This window comes from Theropithecus gelada, chromosome 15 (assembly GCF_003255815.1).
Source record: "Theropithecus gelada isolate Dixy chromosome 15, Tgel_1.0, whole genome shotgun sequence".
NCBI classification, from domain to species: domain Eukaryota; kingdom Metazoa; phylum Chordata; class Mammalia; order Primates; family Cercopithecidae; genus Theropithecus; species Theropithecus gelada.
Genome location: NC_037683.1, coordinates 80,970,473 through 80,988,246, shown reverse-complemented (window position 1 = coordinate 80,988,246; position 17,774 = coordinate 80,970,473). Strand labels below are relative to the sequence as shown.

General features: G+C 44.8%; 1 protein-coding gene across 2 annotated transcripts in view; it reads left to right on the top strand.

Moving 5' to 3' along the window:
- The window catches only part of DMRT1 (doublesex and mab-3 related transcription factor 1), a 126,055-nt gene that overhangs the window by 42,154 nt on the left and 66,127 nt on the right, over positions 1 to 17,774 (top strand). For both annotated transcript variants that reach the window (XM_025359742.1, XM_025359743.1), the window contains exon 3: positions 7,804 to 8,087. In XM_025359742.1, coding sequence (XP_025215527.1) covers positions 7,804 to 8,087 — 284 coding nt within the window. The remainder of the gene's footprint in view (positions 1 to 7,803; positions 8,088 to 17,774) is intronic.

The window sequence follows — 17,774 nt, the reverse complement described above, 5'->3', positions numbered from 1 at the left end:
TTTGTATTTTTAGTGGAGACGGGGTTTCGCCATGTTGGCCAGGCTGGTCGCGAACTCCTGACCTCAAGCCTCCCAAAGTGCTGGGATTACAGGCGTGAACCACCATGTGCGTCCAAACTGTCACTTCTTACTGTGACTTTTTTTTTTTTTTTCCCTGTGGCTCAGGGTGGGAATGGATATGGTTGGGGGATTAATTGTATGTGGAAAACCACTTTTTTTATTAATCGTATGTGGGAAACCACTTTTTAAAATTAATTGTATGTGGAAAACCACTTTTTGAAAATTTTATGTATACATAAATATATGTATATATTTTAAATTTTGTATGATAAATTTGTATATTTTGTGGCATATCAGTGGGAAATATAACTTTTAAGTTTATCATCAATTAATAGGGACACTTAGGCTGGCCTGCCATCTTTGCTGATACCCCAGTGTTGAAGCAAATGTTGCTGGCTTCTGTCTGGGGAGTTTGCTGTAGAACGGGCTGGACAGATGGTAGGTATACTCTGCTCCTATGCTTATCCTCTGTCATTCTGGGCAAGGAGTCAGATGTTCCTTCTGAAGCTAGAGTATCCTGTGATCACTCAGCAGTTGAACAAGCATCAAAAGGGAACCCGGATGGCTTTCCTGGTCCCTGGATGATAGATATTAACGATGTAACTTATTAGCTGGGTGAGGTGGCGGGCGCCTGTAATCCCAGCTACTCCGGAGGCTGAGGCAGGAGAATCACTTGAACCTGGGAGGCGGAGGTTGCAGTGAACCAAGATCACGCTACTGCACCCCAGCCAGGGCAACAGTGTGAGACTCCCTCTCAAACAAACAAACAAAACAATGTAACTTAGTTGTTTGGAGGGAATTCATAGAATATGAGACCTGCCAGTGATTTTCATGAAGTTCCTGTATTACAGCCTCCTTGTGCAAGCTGGTAGTGACTTCTTCTTGCCTGGAGTATTTACAGCGCCTAGTCTATTCCCCCACCTCCTTATTCTCTTAGGTCTGTCTTTTGTCATTTGATCAGATTCCTAAATACTTTTCTGCTACTCCCTTGCTCTGAAAACCTTCATTGATTCCCTAGAGGAGAACTTGTTGGCCTGGCATTCACATTCAAGGTCTTCAGCAGTTAACTCCGGCATAACCTTCCATTCTCATTTGCAGTTGTCTCTTGCGAACTCTGCACTCCAGCCAGGCTCATCTGGTCACTGTGACTGGAATACGTCTTGTCCTTTCTCTCCTTTGGGACTCTGTTGACCTCCCTCATGACTCTGTTGGTATTATTCTCCTTTTTTGAGTGTTTACCCACTGTCTCTAAGTCACCTTCATTCTGGCTCATCATCATGCCTTTTCTGACATCTCTCTATATAGAACCATTTGGTGACATTATCTGTACTGTCACTGTGGCACTTGGATTATTGCTTTGTAGATTTCCCAGTTTGCACCTAATTTCCCCAAATAGATGGCAAATTCTTAAAAAGAGATGAAATGTTTAAAATGTTTTTTGTGCCTTGGACAACATTTAAAAAAAGCTTTGAACATAGTTGTTATACGATAACTAATGAATGAATCAAATCTAAATATAAAAATACAACTTCAGATCAAGAATAAATGATTTTTGTAACACCTGCTCCTCTGGATTACCCAGAAGTCTTCTGAAGAATATTAAATTTTGACTCTGCAATGTTTTGTACCTAACCAAATGCCTGACAGATTGTAGGTGCTTAATAAATATTTGCCAACTGGAGTAAGCACTTGACTAGATGAATTAAGTTATTGTGATTAGAATAAATGAAGAAAGTCTGGATGTAAGCCATGAAAGTCACAACCATTTGGCAGCGATACACACACAACACATACAGCTTGGGATCCGAGCTCTGAGTGATTTAGGTAGAAGCCCACCTTTTCAGTACAATGGAATTCTTTTTTTTTTTCATTTCCTTTTGAGACAGAGTCTTGCCCCATTGCCCAGGCTGGAGTGCAGTGATGCAATCTTGGCTCACTGCACCCTCTGCCTCCTAGGCTGAAGTGATTCTCCTTCTTCAGCCTCCCTTAGTAGCTAGGATTATAGGCATGCACCACCATGCCCAGCTAGTTTTTAGTTTTGTAGAGGGGTTTTGTTTGCCCAGGCTGGTCTCGAACTCCTGGGCTCAAGTGAACCTCACGTCTTGGCCTCCCAGAGTACTGGGATTATAGCCATGAGCCACTGTGCCTGACCTCATTTGTTGTATACTTTTATTTAACTGTCAGGACTGTCACAATGATGCGGTCAGCGGCATGAAGGTATCTCATATTTTTAGGAATAGCGTATGGAGCAGTTGCTTTGAATTTCAAGAGTAGACCAGTGTGTCTCAACAATTTTAGCACATCAGAATTTCCTGGGCTGGGCGCAGTGGCTCACACCTGTAATCCCAGCACTTTGGGAGGCTGAGACAGGAGGATATCTTGAGCCCAGGAGTTTGAGACCAGCCTGGGCAACAAGGTGAGACCTCATCTGTATAAAAAAAATTTTTTTTTTTTTTTTTTTTTTTTTTTTGAGACGGAGTCTCGCTCTGCCGCCCAGGCTGGAGTGCAGTGGCCGGATCTCAGCTCACTGCAAGCTCCGCCTCCCGGGTTCACGCCATTCTCCTGCCTCAGCCTCCCGAGTAGTTGGGACTACAGGCGCCCACCACTGCGCCCGGCTAGTTTTTTGTATTTTTTAGTAGAGACGGGGTTTCACCGTGTTAGCCAGGATGGTCTCGATCTCCTGACCTCGTGATCCACCTGTCTCGGCCTCCCAAAGTGCTGGGATTACAGGCTTGAGCCACCGCGCCCGGCTAAAAAAAATTTTAAAAAAATAAAAAGAATCCCTGGAGAGCTTAGTAAAATTCAGATTGCTGGGTGCCATTCTCAGGGTGTGTGATTTTGTCAGTCTATGGTGGGACCCGAGAATTTGCATTTCTTTACATTCCCAGGTAATGCTGACGCTACTGATTGAGGGACCACATGGTGCAAACCATTGGATTAGAGACATGTAGCTCGACAGATACTAATTTCAACCTTTCCGTGTACTAGTAGCGTTCATATAAATGCCAGGAGTTATAAAGCTGTTTTTAACACTGACTGAGAATTTTAATTTGGAATTTTAACAAATAGAGTTTGGTGGTTTATAAACATGGTACTTTGTCAAATCTAACTTTTTAAAAGTGGTTAAACATTTTAACAGTGTAAAGGTAGACATCTACTCTTTCAAAGTTCAAATGGTTTTATTATTTAAATACTGGTATGGAACAACTTTTCCAATACATATCTCATATTTATTCTTAAAGCCTGGTATAACTTGAAAGAGTAAATAAAATATGGGTAAGGGGAAAAGTGATGGTGTTGTTAACTAATTACAGTCAGCTGTAACAAAACAAATTATTGCTTTGACCTGACATAACATTTTATTTGAGGTTTACTGTGCAGTTTATTGAAGCCATTCTCTTGTTACCTTCAGAGTTATTACTGCCATTATTTTGTTGCTTGATAAACTGAGGCCTGATGAAAGGTGCAGATTAAGGTTATGCTGCAGAAATTCAAGAACTTGTGCTGTGCCGTGATTCTAGAATACTGGAATCCTTGGGTTTTTATTTAATTATTCGTCTGCTACTGTATTTTATTTTCTTTTTTAAGAAGCTTGCTTTTGAAAGACAGGCCCTAAGTGGGAGGTATTCAGTGTTTTTTACTGCAGGGACAGGCCTAAGTGTCTAAAATGCCTTCCTAAACGTCTATGAGATTGTATAGGAATGAACCATTAATGCTTATGACTGCGTGGTAAGATAGGTCATTTATTCTTTTTCTGACTTAGATGCTCGTATAATTTATTAAATTTGGGAAACTCATACTGCTTTTGTAATCAGATAAACAATAGAGATATGACCTTGAAAACAAAAGAATGATATAGAAAACCACCACTTACGCCACCAAACTGGTGTTTGTGTTTATTTGTTTGTTTGTTTTTGAGGTGGAGTCTTGGTCTGTCACCCAGGCTGGAGTGCAGTGGCATGATCTCGGCTCAGGCCAAGATCTCAGGCTGCCCACCTCAGCCTCCCAAAGTGCTGGGATTACAGGCGTGAGCCACCGCGTCTGGCCCAAACTGGTGTTTAAAATAAGAGAAAGGCCCAATGGGGAAGTTGAGGAGGAGCAAATGGATATGTGCCCTCTCCAGACTTGGGGGTGTGGAATAATGACATTGGAATGTCTCATCTCATTAGCTGGGAAGAGGAGAGAAGAAAGGAAAGGAATAAAATAAAATAGTGGTTTGGGAGTGCATTTTCAGGAGCCTAGGATAGGTGGATTTGGTCTCCTTTCAGAGAAAAGAGACACCAGTGCTGACTTTAAAATGAGGCTTCAAAAATAATTTTGTTGTAGATCTCAGCCAAACCTTCCAGAGCTTGCACTTTAGTTATGCCCTCCCCCTCCCTTGCATGTTTTCGTTTTCCCACGCACTCAGCCAGTGGATGGTTTCTGAGCACCTTCTTTGCACCATGTTTTGTGCTGGAAATTTCTCTCATGAGCCACTTCTCCCTGCTTAAGGATGCCTAAACCTCTTTATTTATATTATTTATTTATTTTTATTTTTTTATTTGAGACAGAGTCTCATTCTGTCACCCAGGCTGGAGTGCAGTGGTGCGATCTCTGCTCACTGCAACCTCCGCCTCCCAGGTTCAAGTGATTCTCCTGCCTCAACCTCCAGAGTGGCTGGGTCTATAGGCGCGTGCCACCACACTGATGCCTGGCTAATTTTTTTTATTGTATTTTTTTTTTAGTAGAGACGAGGTTTCACCATGTTGGTCAGGCTGGTCTCAAATTCCTGACCTCAAATGATCAGGTCTGCCTCAGCCTCCCAAAGTACTGAGATTACAGGCATGAGCCACCGTGCCCTGCCTTAAACCTTTTTAAAAAGTGAAACAAGGCCAGGTGCAGTGGCTCATGCCTGTAATCCTAGCACTTTGGGAGGACAAGGTGGGTCAATCGCTGGAGCTCAGGAGTTTGAGACCAGCCTGGGCAACATAGTGAGACCCTATTAAAAAAAAAAAAAAGAATCTCCTAAGAGCTTATTAAAATTCAGATTGCTTGGGCTGGAGAGTTCGAGATCGGCCCGGACAACATGGTGAAATCCCGTCTCTACTAAAAAAAGATACAAAAATCAGCCAGGCATGGTGTCTTGCGCCTGTATTCCCAACTACTTGGGCGGCTGAGGTGGGAGGATTGCTTGAACCCAGGAGGAGGAAGTTGCAGTGAGCTGAGATCGCGCCACTGCACTCCAGCCTGGGCCACAGAGTGAGACCTTGTCTCAGATAAATAAACAAAATAAAAGTGAAACGACAAGATCTTATGACTCCCTGGAGCTTTTACTTTTTTTTTTTTTTTTTTTTGAGACGGAGTGTTGCTCTGTTGCCCAGGCTGGAGCGCAGTGGCCTGATACCAGCTCACTGCAGCCTCTGCGTCCCGGGTTCAAGAGATTCTCCTGCCTCAGCCTCCTGAGTAGCTGGGAGTACAGGCATGTGCCACCACACCTGGCAAATTTTTTTTTTCTTTTTTCGTATTTTTAGTATACACAGAGTTTCACCATGTTAGCCAGGATAGTCTTGATTTCCTGACCTCGTGATCCACCTGGCTCGGCCTCCCAAAGTGCTGGGATTATAGGCGTGGGCCATTGTGCCTAGCTGGAGCTTTTACTTTTAACTCATATCATTTTTGATGCCAAGCTACTTGTAAAATGATTATTCCTCAGTCCCGTCAGCAAAGATTGACCCACTGTGTCTGGCAGTGTGTTAAGCATGGAGGACACAGTGGCGTGCCCAGAGGCTGGGTGCCTGCTTGCTAAGCATGGAGGACACAGTGGCGTGCCCAGAGGCTGGGTGCCTGCTTGCGTCCTGGTAGTCCTGGTAGGAGAGAGGTCATTCACTGGAGTCATCTCTTTGGATTTCTTGTTGCTTGTTGCTCCTTGCTGTCCGGCAGGCCTGCGTCCGCTCCTTTCATCATGGTTAAAACCTCAAGGCACTGAAGACCTAGTTGTGTGTTGGTCTTTTCCAGAACTGTTTGCTTGATGTCCTAGCAGCAGTTGACACCACAGCCTGCTCGCTCCGTGATTCATGTCAGCTTTAACCTCCCTGACATTGTATTCTCTGTTTTTCACGCTCCTGGCGTTGGCTCTCCTTTATTCCATAACAGCTCCTCCCTTCCTTGCCCAGATGGAGCTAGCACCTCCAGTGGTGGCTCTTGGATCTGGCTTCCAGTCTCAGCCTCTCCCAAAAGCACGCGTTTCATGTTCCTCACCCTCACCCAGCCCTCCACCTGCGCGCCTGCCCGCCCTCTGCTCTACACACCCAGGCTCCTGCTCTCTGCCTTTCCTGCATCTTAATTCCTGGCAACCCCTCAGCCCTCCAGTTCTGTTGCTTTTCATCCCCCACATGTCCCTGGAACAGGCTCCTCTCTTGTATTTGCAGGCCTTAGAGATCTGTCCCTGAACTACTTTGGTGGTTCCCTAGCAGGTCTTTCTGCCTCTGATCTCTCTCTCCTTCACTTGCCCTAAGCAATTGCCCTTAGATAAATCTCCTCCAAGCACAGCTCTTGACGGTGTAACCTCCTTGCTCAACTCAGTGGTTCCCATTACATCCCAGAGTCAGGAGAGCCGGACTGAGGCCTGCCTCACCTTGCCCTAGCCCATCTTTCATACTAGATGTCTCCTTCCCTTTTCTCATTCAGTTCCTCAGCCTGACTGCCCTGCCCATCATTCCAAACTCTATCCCCACTTTCCTGCTTCCACTCCTTTGTCCTTGCTGGCCCTTTCTCCTTCCTCTCCTTTTCTCATTTTTCACCTGTGTCCTTCTTTTTTTAAGTGCAACTCAGGTGTAGTTTTGTCCATGAATTCCTAACTAGGCTACACGCCGTCTCTCTTTCCTGTGACTTCCCATGAAAGTTTATGGGTCTTCCTGTATGATGGTAGGTGGTGGTATTTGTAATCCCTTCTTATCCTCTATCCTCGACTGTAGACTCCCTGTGGGCAAGACAGGCTGGCAGACGTTTCAGGCACCCGGACTGGCTCTTGGAACATAGTTTAATGAATGTCCATTGGATGGGTAACTTAGGAATTCATTTATTGGAATTGACAATAAACTGTTTAATGTCTATGCCAGAGGTTGGCAAACTAGTCTTTGGGTCAGATCAGCCCACTGCCTGTTTTTATAAATAAAGTTTTGTTGCAGCACAAGCATGCTGCAGCAGTGACTGAATAGTTGAGAAAGCCTGAAATAGTTACTGACCTCTTACACTAGAAGTTTGCCCGTGGTCCATACCTTTGGCCAGATTTCTGAAGATACATGATCAGCTGTGGAAGGAAGTTAAGGAAACAGTGTTCACCCAAATTCACTTAAACTCTTGACCACTTGCTTTGACCTTCTGGCATATCTATGTGGCTACAATTAATTTTGTTTTAAGAATGCACAATCAGGTCAACTAGGTTTGATCTTCAGTATCTTGACATTAGGATAGGAATTTCTGGATAGAAGTTGTGGTGTTGGGCTTTATGTAATTCAAATCACCTCTAAAATGGTTTTGGTACTGTCAGTAAAAACAATCAGCTGAGTCTTTCGGTTGTGCCACCAGAGTGCAACGAACCGTAGAAACCCTTCCTTATTTTGGCTCTAGGAGAAGCAACAGATGGTTTTGTCCTCTGCATATTCAGGTGCCTTCCTCCGCAGGTCTTGAGTAGGAAGGTATAGAGGTAAAGTTTCGTGGACTCACACTAACACCATGTTGTCTTTCTTTTTTCTTCCAATTTAGAGGGACGTATGGTGATCCAGGATATTCCTGCTGTCACCAGCAGAGGGCACGTGGAGAACACACCTGACCTGGTTTCGGACTCCACCTACTACAGCAGCTTCTACCAGCCGTCTCTGTTTCCTTACTACAACAATCTGTACAACTACCCGCAGTACTCCATGGCCTTGGCTGCTGATTCTGCTTCTGGGGAGGTGGGAAATCCCCTCGGGGGATCCCCTGTGAAGAACAGCCTTCGGGGCCTCCCAGGACCTTACGTGCCTGGTCAGACAGGAAACCAGTGGCAGGTATGACATTAATTACCCAGAGAGTGAACTGGATGTGTGAAAGCCACATGCATGTGCACACACATGCACATACACACAGAGGCACACATGCACTTGTGCACACAGAGGCACACACAGGTGACACACACACACGAGTACACACATAACACGTATGTGTGTGTGCCATTTTGCACACGTAGGTACAATATGCAAAACGTGTAAGGATGTTTTTACTCTGTCAGTAATGCCCTTTAGCCCCAAAGATTGGCTGCAAGGAATTGGAAAGAAATAATGTACAAACTTGTTTTCTTTTTCAAATTTTTTCTCATTTTTTGAATGTGGCATAAATAGCCAGTTGGCCAGAGGCAGATTCACCAGTGCTGAATGAGGTACCACTTCCTCCAGCTTTGTCCACCACTTTCCTTGGGCACCTTAGAAAATGCTTGGTAAAGCCTTCTGGGTGGCAGTACTCTGAATGATGAATTGGCACCTTGGGAAGGAAACAGGTCATAATCTGCATGGAAGAAAGATAAGAAAAGGAATTAGGTCACTGTTGAGCTGGACCCAACCTGGGTGCATTTTTTGCTAGGAATAGAGGTCAGTCTTTCGTTTTCCAAGTATGTTTGTTTTTTTGTTTGTTTTGTTTTTGTTTTTGAGACAGAGTCTCGCTCTGTTGCCCTGGCTGGAGTGCAGTGGTGGGATCTCGGCTCATTGCAACTGCTGCTTCCTGGGTTCAAGTGATTCTTTTCACCTCAGCCTGCCAAGTAGCTGGGATTACAGGCGCCCACCACCCCACCCGGCTAATTTTTGTATTTTTTGTAGAGATGGGGTTTCACCATGTTGGCCAGGCTGGTCTTGAACTCCTGACCTCAGGTGATCCGCCCGCCTCAGCCTCCCAAAGTGCTGGGATATAACAGACATGAGCCACCGTGTCCGGCCCCAAGTATGTGTTTTTAGAATAGCATGCAATCAAGAGCGTTTGATATTTGGAGTAAAACAAAACATTTTACTTTATCAGAGAAGGGAGCGTTTATCCAGGGCTATTCTGCTTCCTCAGTTGCAACCATTTTCATCATGCCTGTTTGTTAGCAGCAGATTCAAGGCATCAAAAGCATTCGGAGGCTAGATTACCATGTACAGAGGTATGTTGTGGGAATATGTAGGTGAAAGGTTAGACTCAACACCTCCAAGCCCCCTTCCAAGTGAAAAACATTAGGATTCTGCAAGAACTGTTCTCATTCTGGATGCATTTGCTATGCTCAGGCTTTCTCAGTAGGGATTTGATTCAACGCAGTGCCACATATATATTTGGGAGTTCAGTGTAAGTGTTTGACCCTCTTTTTCGTTTTCCCAGCTTTATTGAGGTATCATGGGTAAGTAAAAGTTGTATATATTTAAAGTGTACAATGTGATGATATATGTATACCTTGCACAATGATTGCCACAATTAAGCTAATTAGCAAACACATTAATCACCTCATTACGTGTGTGGTGATAACATTTAAGACCTACTCTCTTAGCATTTTACAGGTATACAATATATTACTAACTACAGTCACCATGCTGTACATTAGATTCCCAGAACTTACTCATCCTGTAACTGAAACTTTTTTTTTTTTTTGAGAGGGAGTCTCGCTCTGTCGCCCAGGATGGAGTGCAGTGGTGCAATCTCGGCTCACTGCAACTTCCGCCTCCTAGGTTGAAGTGTTTCTCCTGCCTCAGCCTCCCGAGTAGCTGGGACTACAGGTGCCCGCCGCCACGCCCAGATAATTTTTGTATTTTTAGTAGAGACAGGGTTTCACCAGGATAGTCTCTTATCTCTTGACCTTGTGATCGGTCCACCTCAGCCTCCCAAAATGCTGGGCATGAGCCGCCACTTCAGCCGTAACTGAAACTTTTTACCCTTTGCCCATCATCTTTTTTTTTCCCCCAGCTCAGTGAATTTTATTTCCCTTGTTGTTTATAAATGCTTTCATTTGACCAGTAGATATTTGTCAACCGTTAGTATCTTGGTTCTGTTGAAGGAGTAAGAACATTTTAAGCTGAGATTTTTTTTCTAGTCTTTTTTTTTTTTCCTGTGACGGAGTCTCCCTCTGTCACCCAGGCTGATGCGATCTTGGCTCACTGCAACCTCCACCTCCTGGGTTCAAGTGATTTTCCTGCCTCAGCCTTCTGAGTAGCTGGGATTATAGGCATGCGCCACCACTCCCGGCTAATGCAACATCTCTTTATTTCCTCCACCTCGAGCTCCTGGCAACCTCTGTTCTCTGATTCTGTGGGTTTGACTTTTTAAGGATTATTTGGGCTGGGCATGGTAGCTCACGCCTGTAATCCTAGCACTTTGGGAGGCCGAGTGGGCAGATCACTTGAGGCCAGGAGTTCAAGACCTGCCTGGCCATCATGGTGAAACCCCGTCTCTGCTAAAATTATAAAAATCAGCCGGGCATGGTGGTGCACGCCTGTAGTTCCAGCTACTCAGAAGGCTGAGGCAGGAGAATCGCTTGAACCTGGGAGGCGGAGGTTGCAGTGAGTGGAGATCACGCCATTGTACTCCAGCCTGGGCAACAGAGTGAGACTCTGTCTTTTTTTTTTTTTTTTTTTTTGAGACGGAGTCTCGCTGTGTCGCCCAGGCTGGAGTGCAGTGGCGCGATCTCGGCTCACTGCAAGCTCCGCCTCCCGGGTTCACGCCATTCTCCCGCCTCAGCCTCCGAGTAGCTGGGACTACAGGCGCCCGCCACCACGCCCGGCTAGTTTTTGTATTTTTAGTAGAGACGGGGTTTCACCGCGTTAGCCAGGATGGTCTCGATCTCCTGACCTCGTGATCCACCCGCCTCGGCCTCCCAAAGTGCTGGGATTACAGGCTTGAGCCACCGCGCCCGGCCGAGACTCTGTCTTAAAAGAAAAAAAGAATTATTTTACCTTCCTAAGCCCACTTCAAGAAAATGCGAGTTGAAATTTTCTTCTGAGCCATTCTGTTCCATTTTGCCTCTGACTTTTTTAGGTATTAAAATGTTGTTAAAATTGAAGTCATTCCACTTTTTGGTTCTTTTGCTACTTCTTGGGCATATTAAAATGTCAATTTTAATCCCCTGAGCTACAAATTTTCTTAAGTTTTCCATATGTTTTATTTTTGGAATTATTATTATTATTATTATTATTATTGAGACAGAGTTTTGCTCTGTCACTCAGGCTAGAGTGCAGTGGCGCGATCCCGGCTCACTGCAACCTCCGCCTCCCAGGTTCAAGCGATTCTCCTGCCTCAGCCTCCTGAGTAGCTGGGACTATAGGCACGTGCCATTATGTGTGGCTAATTTTTTTCTGTATTTTTAGTAGATACGGGGTTTCACCATGTTAGCCAGGATGGTCTCGATTTCCTGACCTCGTGATCCATCAGCCTCAGACTCCCAAAGTGCTGGGATTACAGGCGTGAGGGAATCATACTATTTTTGAACGCAGCTTAAAGCACATTGATATTGGAATTGAGAAGTAATATGCATATAAAGGAAATGCAATGATTTATGGAACTGAGACTAAGATGAGAGCCCGGGAACTGGAGGCTGCAGTGAACTATGATTGCCCTACTGGACTCCAGCCTGGGTAACAGAGCAAGATGCTGTCTCCCAAAAAAAAAAAAAAAAAAAAAGATTAAGTAGATTTTGCATCCTGCTATCTTCTCCCTATTGTGGTGTTGTTGGTTTTTTTCTAAGAATGTTTTAAAATCATATTTGTTCAGTATAACTGTCTGTGAGAGCCACCGCGCCCAGCCTAAAAAATCTGTTGAATTCGGCCGGTCGCGGTGGCTCAAGCCTGTAATCCCAGCACTTTGGGAGGCCGAGGCGGGCGGATCACAAGGTCAGGAGATCGAGACCATCCTGGCTAACACTGTGAAACCCCCTCTCTACTAAAAAAAATACAAAAAAACTAGCTGGGCGAGGTGGCGGGTGCCTGTAGTCCCAGCTACTTGGGAGGCTGAGGCAGGAGAATGGCGTGAACCCGGGGGGCGGAGCTTGCAGTGAGCCGAGATCACACCACTGCACTCCAGCCTGGGGCACAGAGCAAGACTCCGTCTCAAAAAAAAAAAAACCCAAAAAAACAAAAATCTATTGAATTCTTCACTGTTTGTTCATATGTATTTTTGTTAGCTACCTCAAATCCCCTTTGTAGCAAGATAGGGTATAAAAATACATATGTTAATTATTATTAAAAGACTGACATGTGAATATGGACCAGTATGAATGTGTATGGATTGATTTCTATATCGTCAGAGAAGAATTTGATCCCCTTAGGAAATAGAAAACATAAAGCATAGGTAAAAATTATAATGGTGCAAAATGGGTTAAGACATAGATGTTGTAAAGTATTAAAATTAAATAGTAAAAACCTACAAATAATACCTTTAGCTAACGTTGAAGGGAGAGAAACTGGATGGCCCACTTTTTAACCATAGTCGTTTTTCTTTTTTCTCTTTTTTTCTTTTTCTTTTTTTTTTTTGAGACAGTGCCTCACTCTGTCTTTCAGGCTGGAGTGCAGTGGAGTGATCTTGGCCCACTGCATCCTCCACTTCCCAGGTTCAAGTGATTCCTGTGCCTCAGCCTCCCAAGTGGCTGGGATTACAGGCATGTGCCACCACGCCCGGCTAATTTTTGTATTTTTAGTAGACACTAGGTTTCACCATGTTGTCCAGTTTGGTCTCGAACTCCTGGCCTCAAGTGATCCGCCCACTCGGCCTCCCAAAGTGCTGGGATTACAGGCATGAGTCACCGTGCCTGGCCCAGAGAGGTAGCAGAAGTGTCAGGAACAGAGATCCGTTTGGCACTTCGCTTTTTCTGCTATTCCTGGAAGGCTCTCTCATTCTGCTCTTTGGACAATGCCTTGCCCCTCCTGGTGGCAGCTTCCTAGGAGAGGGCAGAGTCGGGGGCTCTTCTTTCATTGCTGCCCTGCTTTTCTCTCTTCTCTGTAGAAGGTGCTCCGCAGCTGCACTTGGAGAGCACCTGTGCTGTTCTCTCCTGACTGATTTACTTGGTGTGAAAATGGCTCAACCTTGAGGGCCAGAATCTAAGGTTAGGTCTTCAACTACTTTCTTGACTCTGTTGCTAAGGCCGGACTCTCCTCCTAACTTCACCAGATGGAGTCATCTTTTTATTAGCTATCCTGCCTAACAGGATACAAAATCTCTTTTTCTTTTAGATTCTGATACAAAGTTGGGTAGTGTGGACATTTTAGCCATATTAGTTCTTACAGTCCCTGAATATGGAATTATCTTTATCTGTCTTCGCTTTCTCTCATCAGTGTTTTATAGTTTTCAATATAGAAATCTTTCACCTCTTTGATTACATGTATTTTTTAAACCATTGTAAATGGGATTGTTTTCTTGATTTCTTTTTCAGATGGTTCACTAGTCATATATAGAAATGCTAACTAATTTTTGTATGTTGATTTTTGTATCCTGTAGGATAACTCCTTTCTGATTTATATCAGGATCAAGAAAGATTCAAATATTTCTTCAAAAAAATCAACATTTTAAAAAAGAAAGAAGAAAACAATTTGTATTAAAACCAGTAACTCCTTTTTGATTCCTAGAAAAAAAAAAAAAAACTGACTCTAGTGGAGATCATCATAACTTTTTAAAGCCAGAACGAATTCTTAGAGATGAGTAGAAAGGATTTAAACTTTTTATTGTACAGTTGAGACTTCCTGCAAGCCTCCCTATAAAACAAGTAAGCCACAAATAATTACTGAGCACCTACTAAGTGCCAAACCTACTTAAAAAATAGAGCAGTCTCCTAGCTCGGCATTCCAGAATCTTAAGGCTCTTTTGTGTAAATGCCCTGCCTGCTGAGAGCTGCTTTTAATTGCTTCTGGTCTGCCTCAGCCAGTGGAGGAGATTTGTGGCCCAATCATAGATTCCTGTCCTGTTGTGAAACAGGAATAACATTTGTGACACTGGAACAAACTCACGATGAATGGCTGGTTCCGCTGACCAGCAGCTCAATTTCACTTCTGCATTTAATTGCCTGCAAAAGCTGTTTATTGCCTTGTGCACTCCTCCACGGCAACATTATCTCTTAAATAAACATGTTGTACCAGGTTGACAAGGGAGAGGTGCATATCAAGTGAGCAGAAATAAATATGGGAGGACTCTGAGCTATGCCTCGGATCTCCTTTCAGGCCCTATGGCAGGCGCCTTCTTGACTGCTTTTCCAAAGCTTGTGCCACCAGATGTGTAGACTTGCATTCCAGCCACGTTTAGGGTGTGGTCAGATGGCAGCACTGGCAGTGATTTCATTCTTTCTGGTGGTTATGTGGTTTCCTCTGAAGTATTTTGTGGTTATCCGTTGATGATAAGGCACCTCGCAGGAATGCATTCATGTCTTAACATGCTTCGAGAGCCTACTATGTGCTAGGGATCTACCAATGAACAAAACACAAAAATTGACAAACGTGGGTCCTGGGAGAAGGCTGTTTTTTCTTGATCCCTGTAGTTGGGGAGCACTTACACCGCTCCATATTTGAAACTGAGATACAGGTAGGAAGAAAACCGACTTCTGGCATCTGGGGCTTGAAGCACAGAAAGAAGTGCCCCTTTGTGAGTGTTCCTGGGCTGGTGCTCCAGCACCTTCTGCCTGCTGAGGGTGGGAGGGTTGGGCAGGGCAGTCAGAAAAGCCAGTACCTTTCCATTGCGTGTCCGCCATGAGGAGCAGCCGGACAGGCTCTCATTGTCGCACTGCCCCCACCACCCCACCCCCCGCTTTTTTTTTTTTTTTTTTTTTTAAGTGTGGCTCAGCATCAGGACAACCTGTTTGTTAGCTTAAAAGAATGGTCAAAACAAGTCACTTTCCAAAGCATCTGCTGTGTGGGGGCGGCCAGAGCGCTCTGCAGCTGTGCCACATTTGTGCTGTAGGAAGGAGCAGTGAGGGTGGGGCCATGGGAAGACAAGGCGGAAGCCGGCTCTCAGCAGACAGTTATAATGAACAAGTATGATTTTAAAATATTCTTCAACTGAAAAAAAGAAAAAAACAGACATAATAGGGAGAAGACAGCAGAATGCAAAATCGACTTAATTTTTTTTTTGGAGACAGTGTCGTGCTCTGTTACCCAGGCTGGAGTGCAGTAGTGCAATCATAGCTCACTGCAGCCTCCAACTCCTGGGCTCGAGTGATCTTGCCATCTCAGTCTCATGAGTAGCTGGGAACTACAGGTGTGTGTCACCATGCCACACCTGGCTAATTAAAAAACTTTTTTTGTAGAGATGGGGGTCTCACTATGGTGCCAAGGCTGGTCTTAAACTTCTGGCTCAAGTGATCCTCATGCCTCAGCCTCTAGAAGTGCTGGGATTACAGGCATGAGCTGCTGTGCCTAGCTCCATTTCATTTTTTTTTTTTTTTTTAATTGAGACAGGATCTCGCTCTCTCACCCAGGCCAGAGTGCAGTAGCGTAATCTCAGTTCACTATAGCCTGCACCTCCTGGGCTTAAGCGATCCTCCTACCTCAGCCCCCTGAGTAGCTGAGACTAAGGCATGTACCACCACACCTGGTTAATTTTTATGCTTTTTGTAGAGATGGGGTTTCACCATGTTGCCTGGGCTGGTCTTGAACTCCTGGGCTCTCAAGTGATCTGCCTACCCTGGCCTCCCACAGTGCTAGGATTGCAGGCATGAGTTACCAATGCCTGACCAATTTTTTTTTTTTTTTTCTTTTGGTGAGACAGAGTCTCACTTTGTTGCCCAGGCTGGAGTGCAGTGATATGATCTCTGCTCACTACAACCTTCACCTCCTGGGTTCAAACAATTCTCCTGCCACAGCCTCCCAAGTAGCTGGGATTACAGGCACCCGCCCCCATGCCTGGCTAATTTTTGTATTTTTAGTAGAGATGGGGTTTCACCATGTTGGCCAGGCTGGTCTTGAACTCCTGACCTCAGGTGATCTGCCTGCCTCAGCCTCCTAAAGTGCTGGCATTATAGGTGGGAGCCACCAAGCCCGGCCGCCTGACCAATTTTTAAGACGTAGTAGGAGACTTCACATGAGTTTTTTTTTTTTTTTTTTTGCCACTGAGCTCCACGGTCAGGTTTCCCAGGATGATGTGCATCTATCTGGTCACTGGAAACTCCTGGGAAGCTCTGGATGGAGAAAGTGGGAGTGACTTGCCTTAGGAACCTGCCCAGGGCCCTCTCACCCTTGGCCAGGAGCCCTTCACAGTCTTGTGATCCACAAGATCACACCCTGTCACCAAGGCTGCCCTCTCACCCCCATGGCCCACACCATCAGCAGGTGAAACTAGCCCTGGTGCCTTTTTTTTTTTTTTTTTGAGACAGTCTCTCGCTCTGTCGCCCAGGCTAGAGTGCAGTGGCGCGATCTCAGCTCACTGCAACCTCCTCCCTAGTTCAAGTGGTTCCCCTGCCTCAGCCTCCTGAGCAGCTGGGATTATAGGTGCGCACCACCAGGCCCAGCTAATTTTTGTATTTTTAGTAGAGACGGGGTTTCACCTTGTTGGTCAGGCTGGTCTCCAACTCGTGACCTCGTGATCCACCCACCTCAGCCTCCCAAAGTGCTGGGATTACAGGCATGAGCTACCGCGCCCGGCTTTAGTGTCCCTTTTTACAGCCAGCTGGTTATTGGCCACTGTCTACTGGTAGGCCCACATTGACTGGCTTTTTCCTCTGGAAAGAAAAATTGACAAAAGTTTGCAAGCAGGCATAAAAGGAATTCATAAAGACATATTCAGTTGGAAGCATTTAAAGTAATTTTTTTCCTCAGGAAAGGAGATTGAAAATAGATATTTGCTGTGGGCTCTTAGGCTAACAACCATAATTTGTTTTTTCAAGGGGATTATAAAGGCATAAATTCTTGTTGATGACTGAAAATATTTCGTTTATACATGTTTGGTTGCTGTGATGTGGTATTTATTTTGTATTTGGCCACCTTTATGAACTCTGTAATTCTAATAATTTTATAGTTGCTTATTTTGGAGTTTCTAGGTAGGCATTTGTTCCATGGAAACATTGCTCCTGACATTTTCACTTCTCTCTAAATTCCTCCGGTTCTAATTCACGTTCTTAGTGCGTTGTTCAGTTTAGACAGTGATGGTAGGCACAGGTGTCATTGTCTTGTTCCTTATTTTACTGGGAATGTTTCTAGTGGTTCACTATTGTATATGCAGGACGTTACCAGTGCAGGTTTACAAAGAAATGAGGAAAATAAGGACAAGTGAATTTTTTTTAAGACGAAATTATTCAGTTCAAGGAATTGTTTTTATTGAGGCAGTAGCCTTTCAACTTTTTTTTTTGAGACAGAGTCTCACTCTGTCACCAAGGCTGGAGTGCAGAGGTGTGACCTCGGCTCACTGCAACCTCTGCCTCCTGGGTTCAAGCAATTCTCCTGCCTCAGCCTCTCGAGTAGGTGGGATTACAGGCATGCACCACCATGCCCGGTTGATTTTTGTATTTTTAGTAGAAATGGGGTTTTGCCATGTTGACCAGGCTGGTCTCAAACTCCTGACCTCAGGTGATCCACCTCCCTGAGCCTCCCAAAGTGCTGGGATTATAGGCGTGAGCCACCCCGCCGGCCACTTTTCAACTTTTTAAAACGTAAAGTGATGATTCTATTAGATGGCGGGATTTTTTTTTTTGTTAATGCTCTTATTCAGCAATATAAAAAGTTGATACCCATTGTCTCTTGCCTTCTTCCTGCACCCCCTCCTCCCCCATCTTT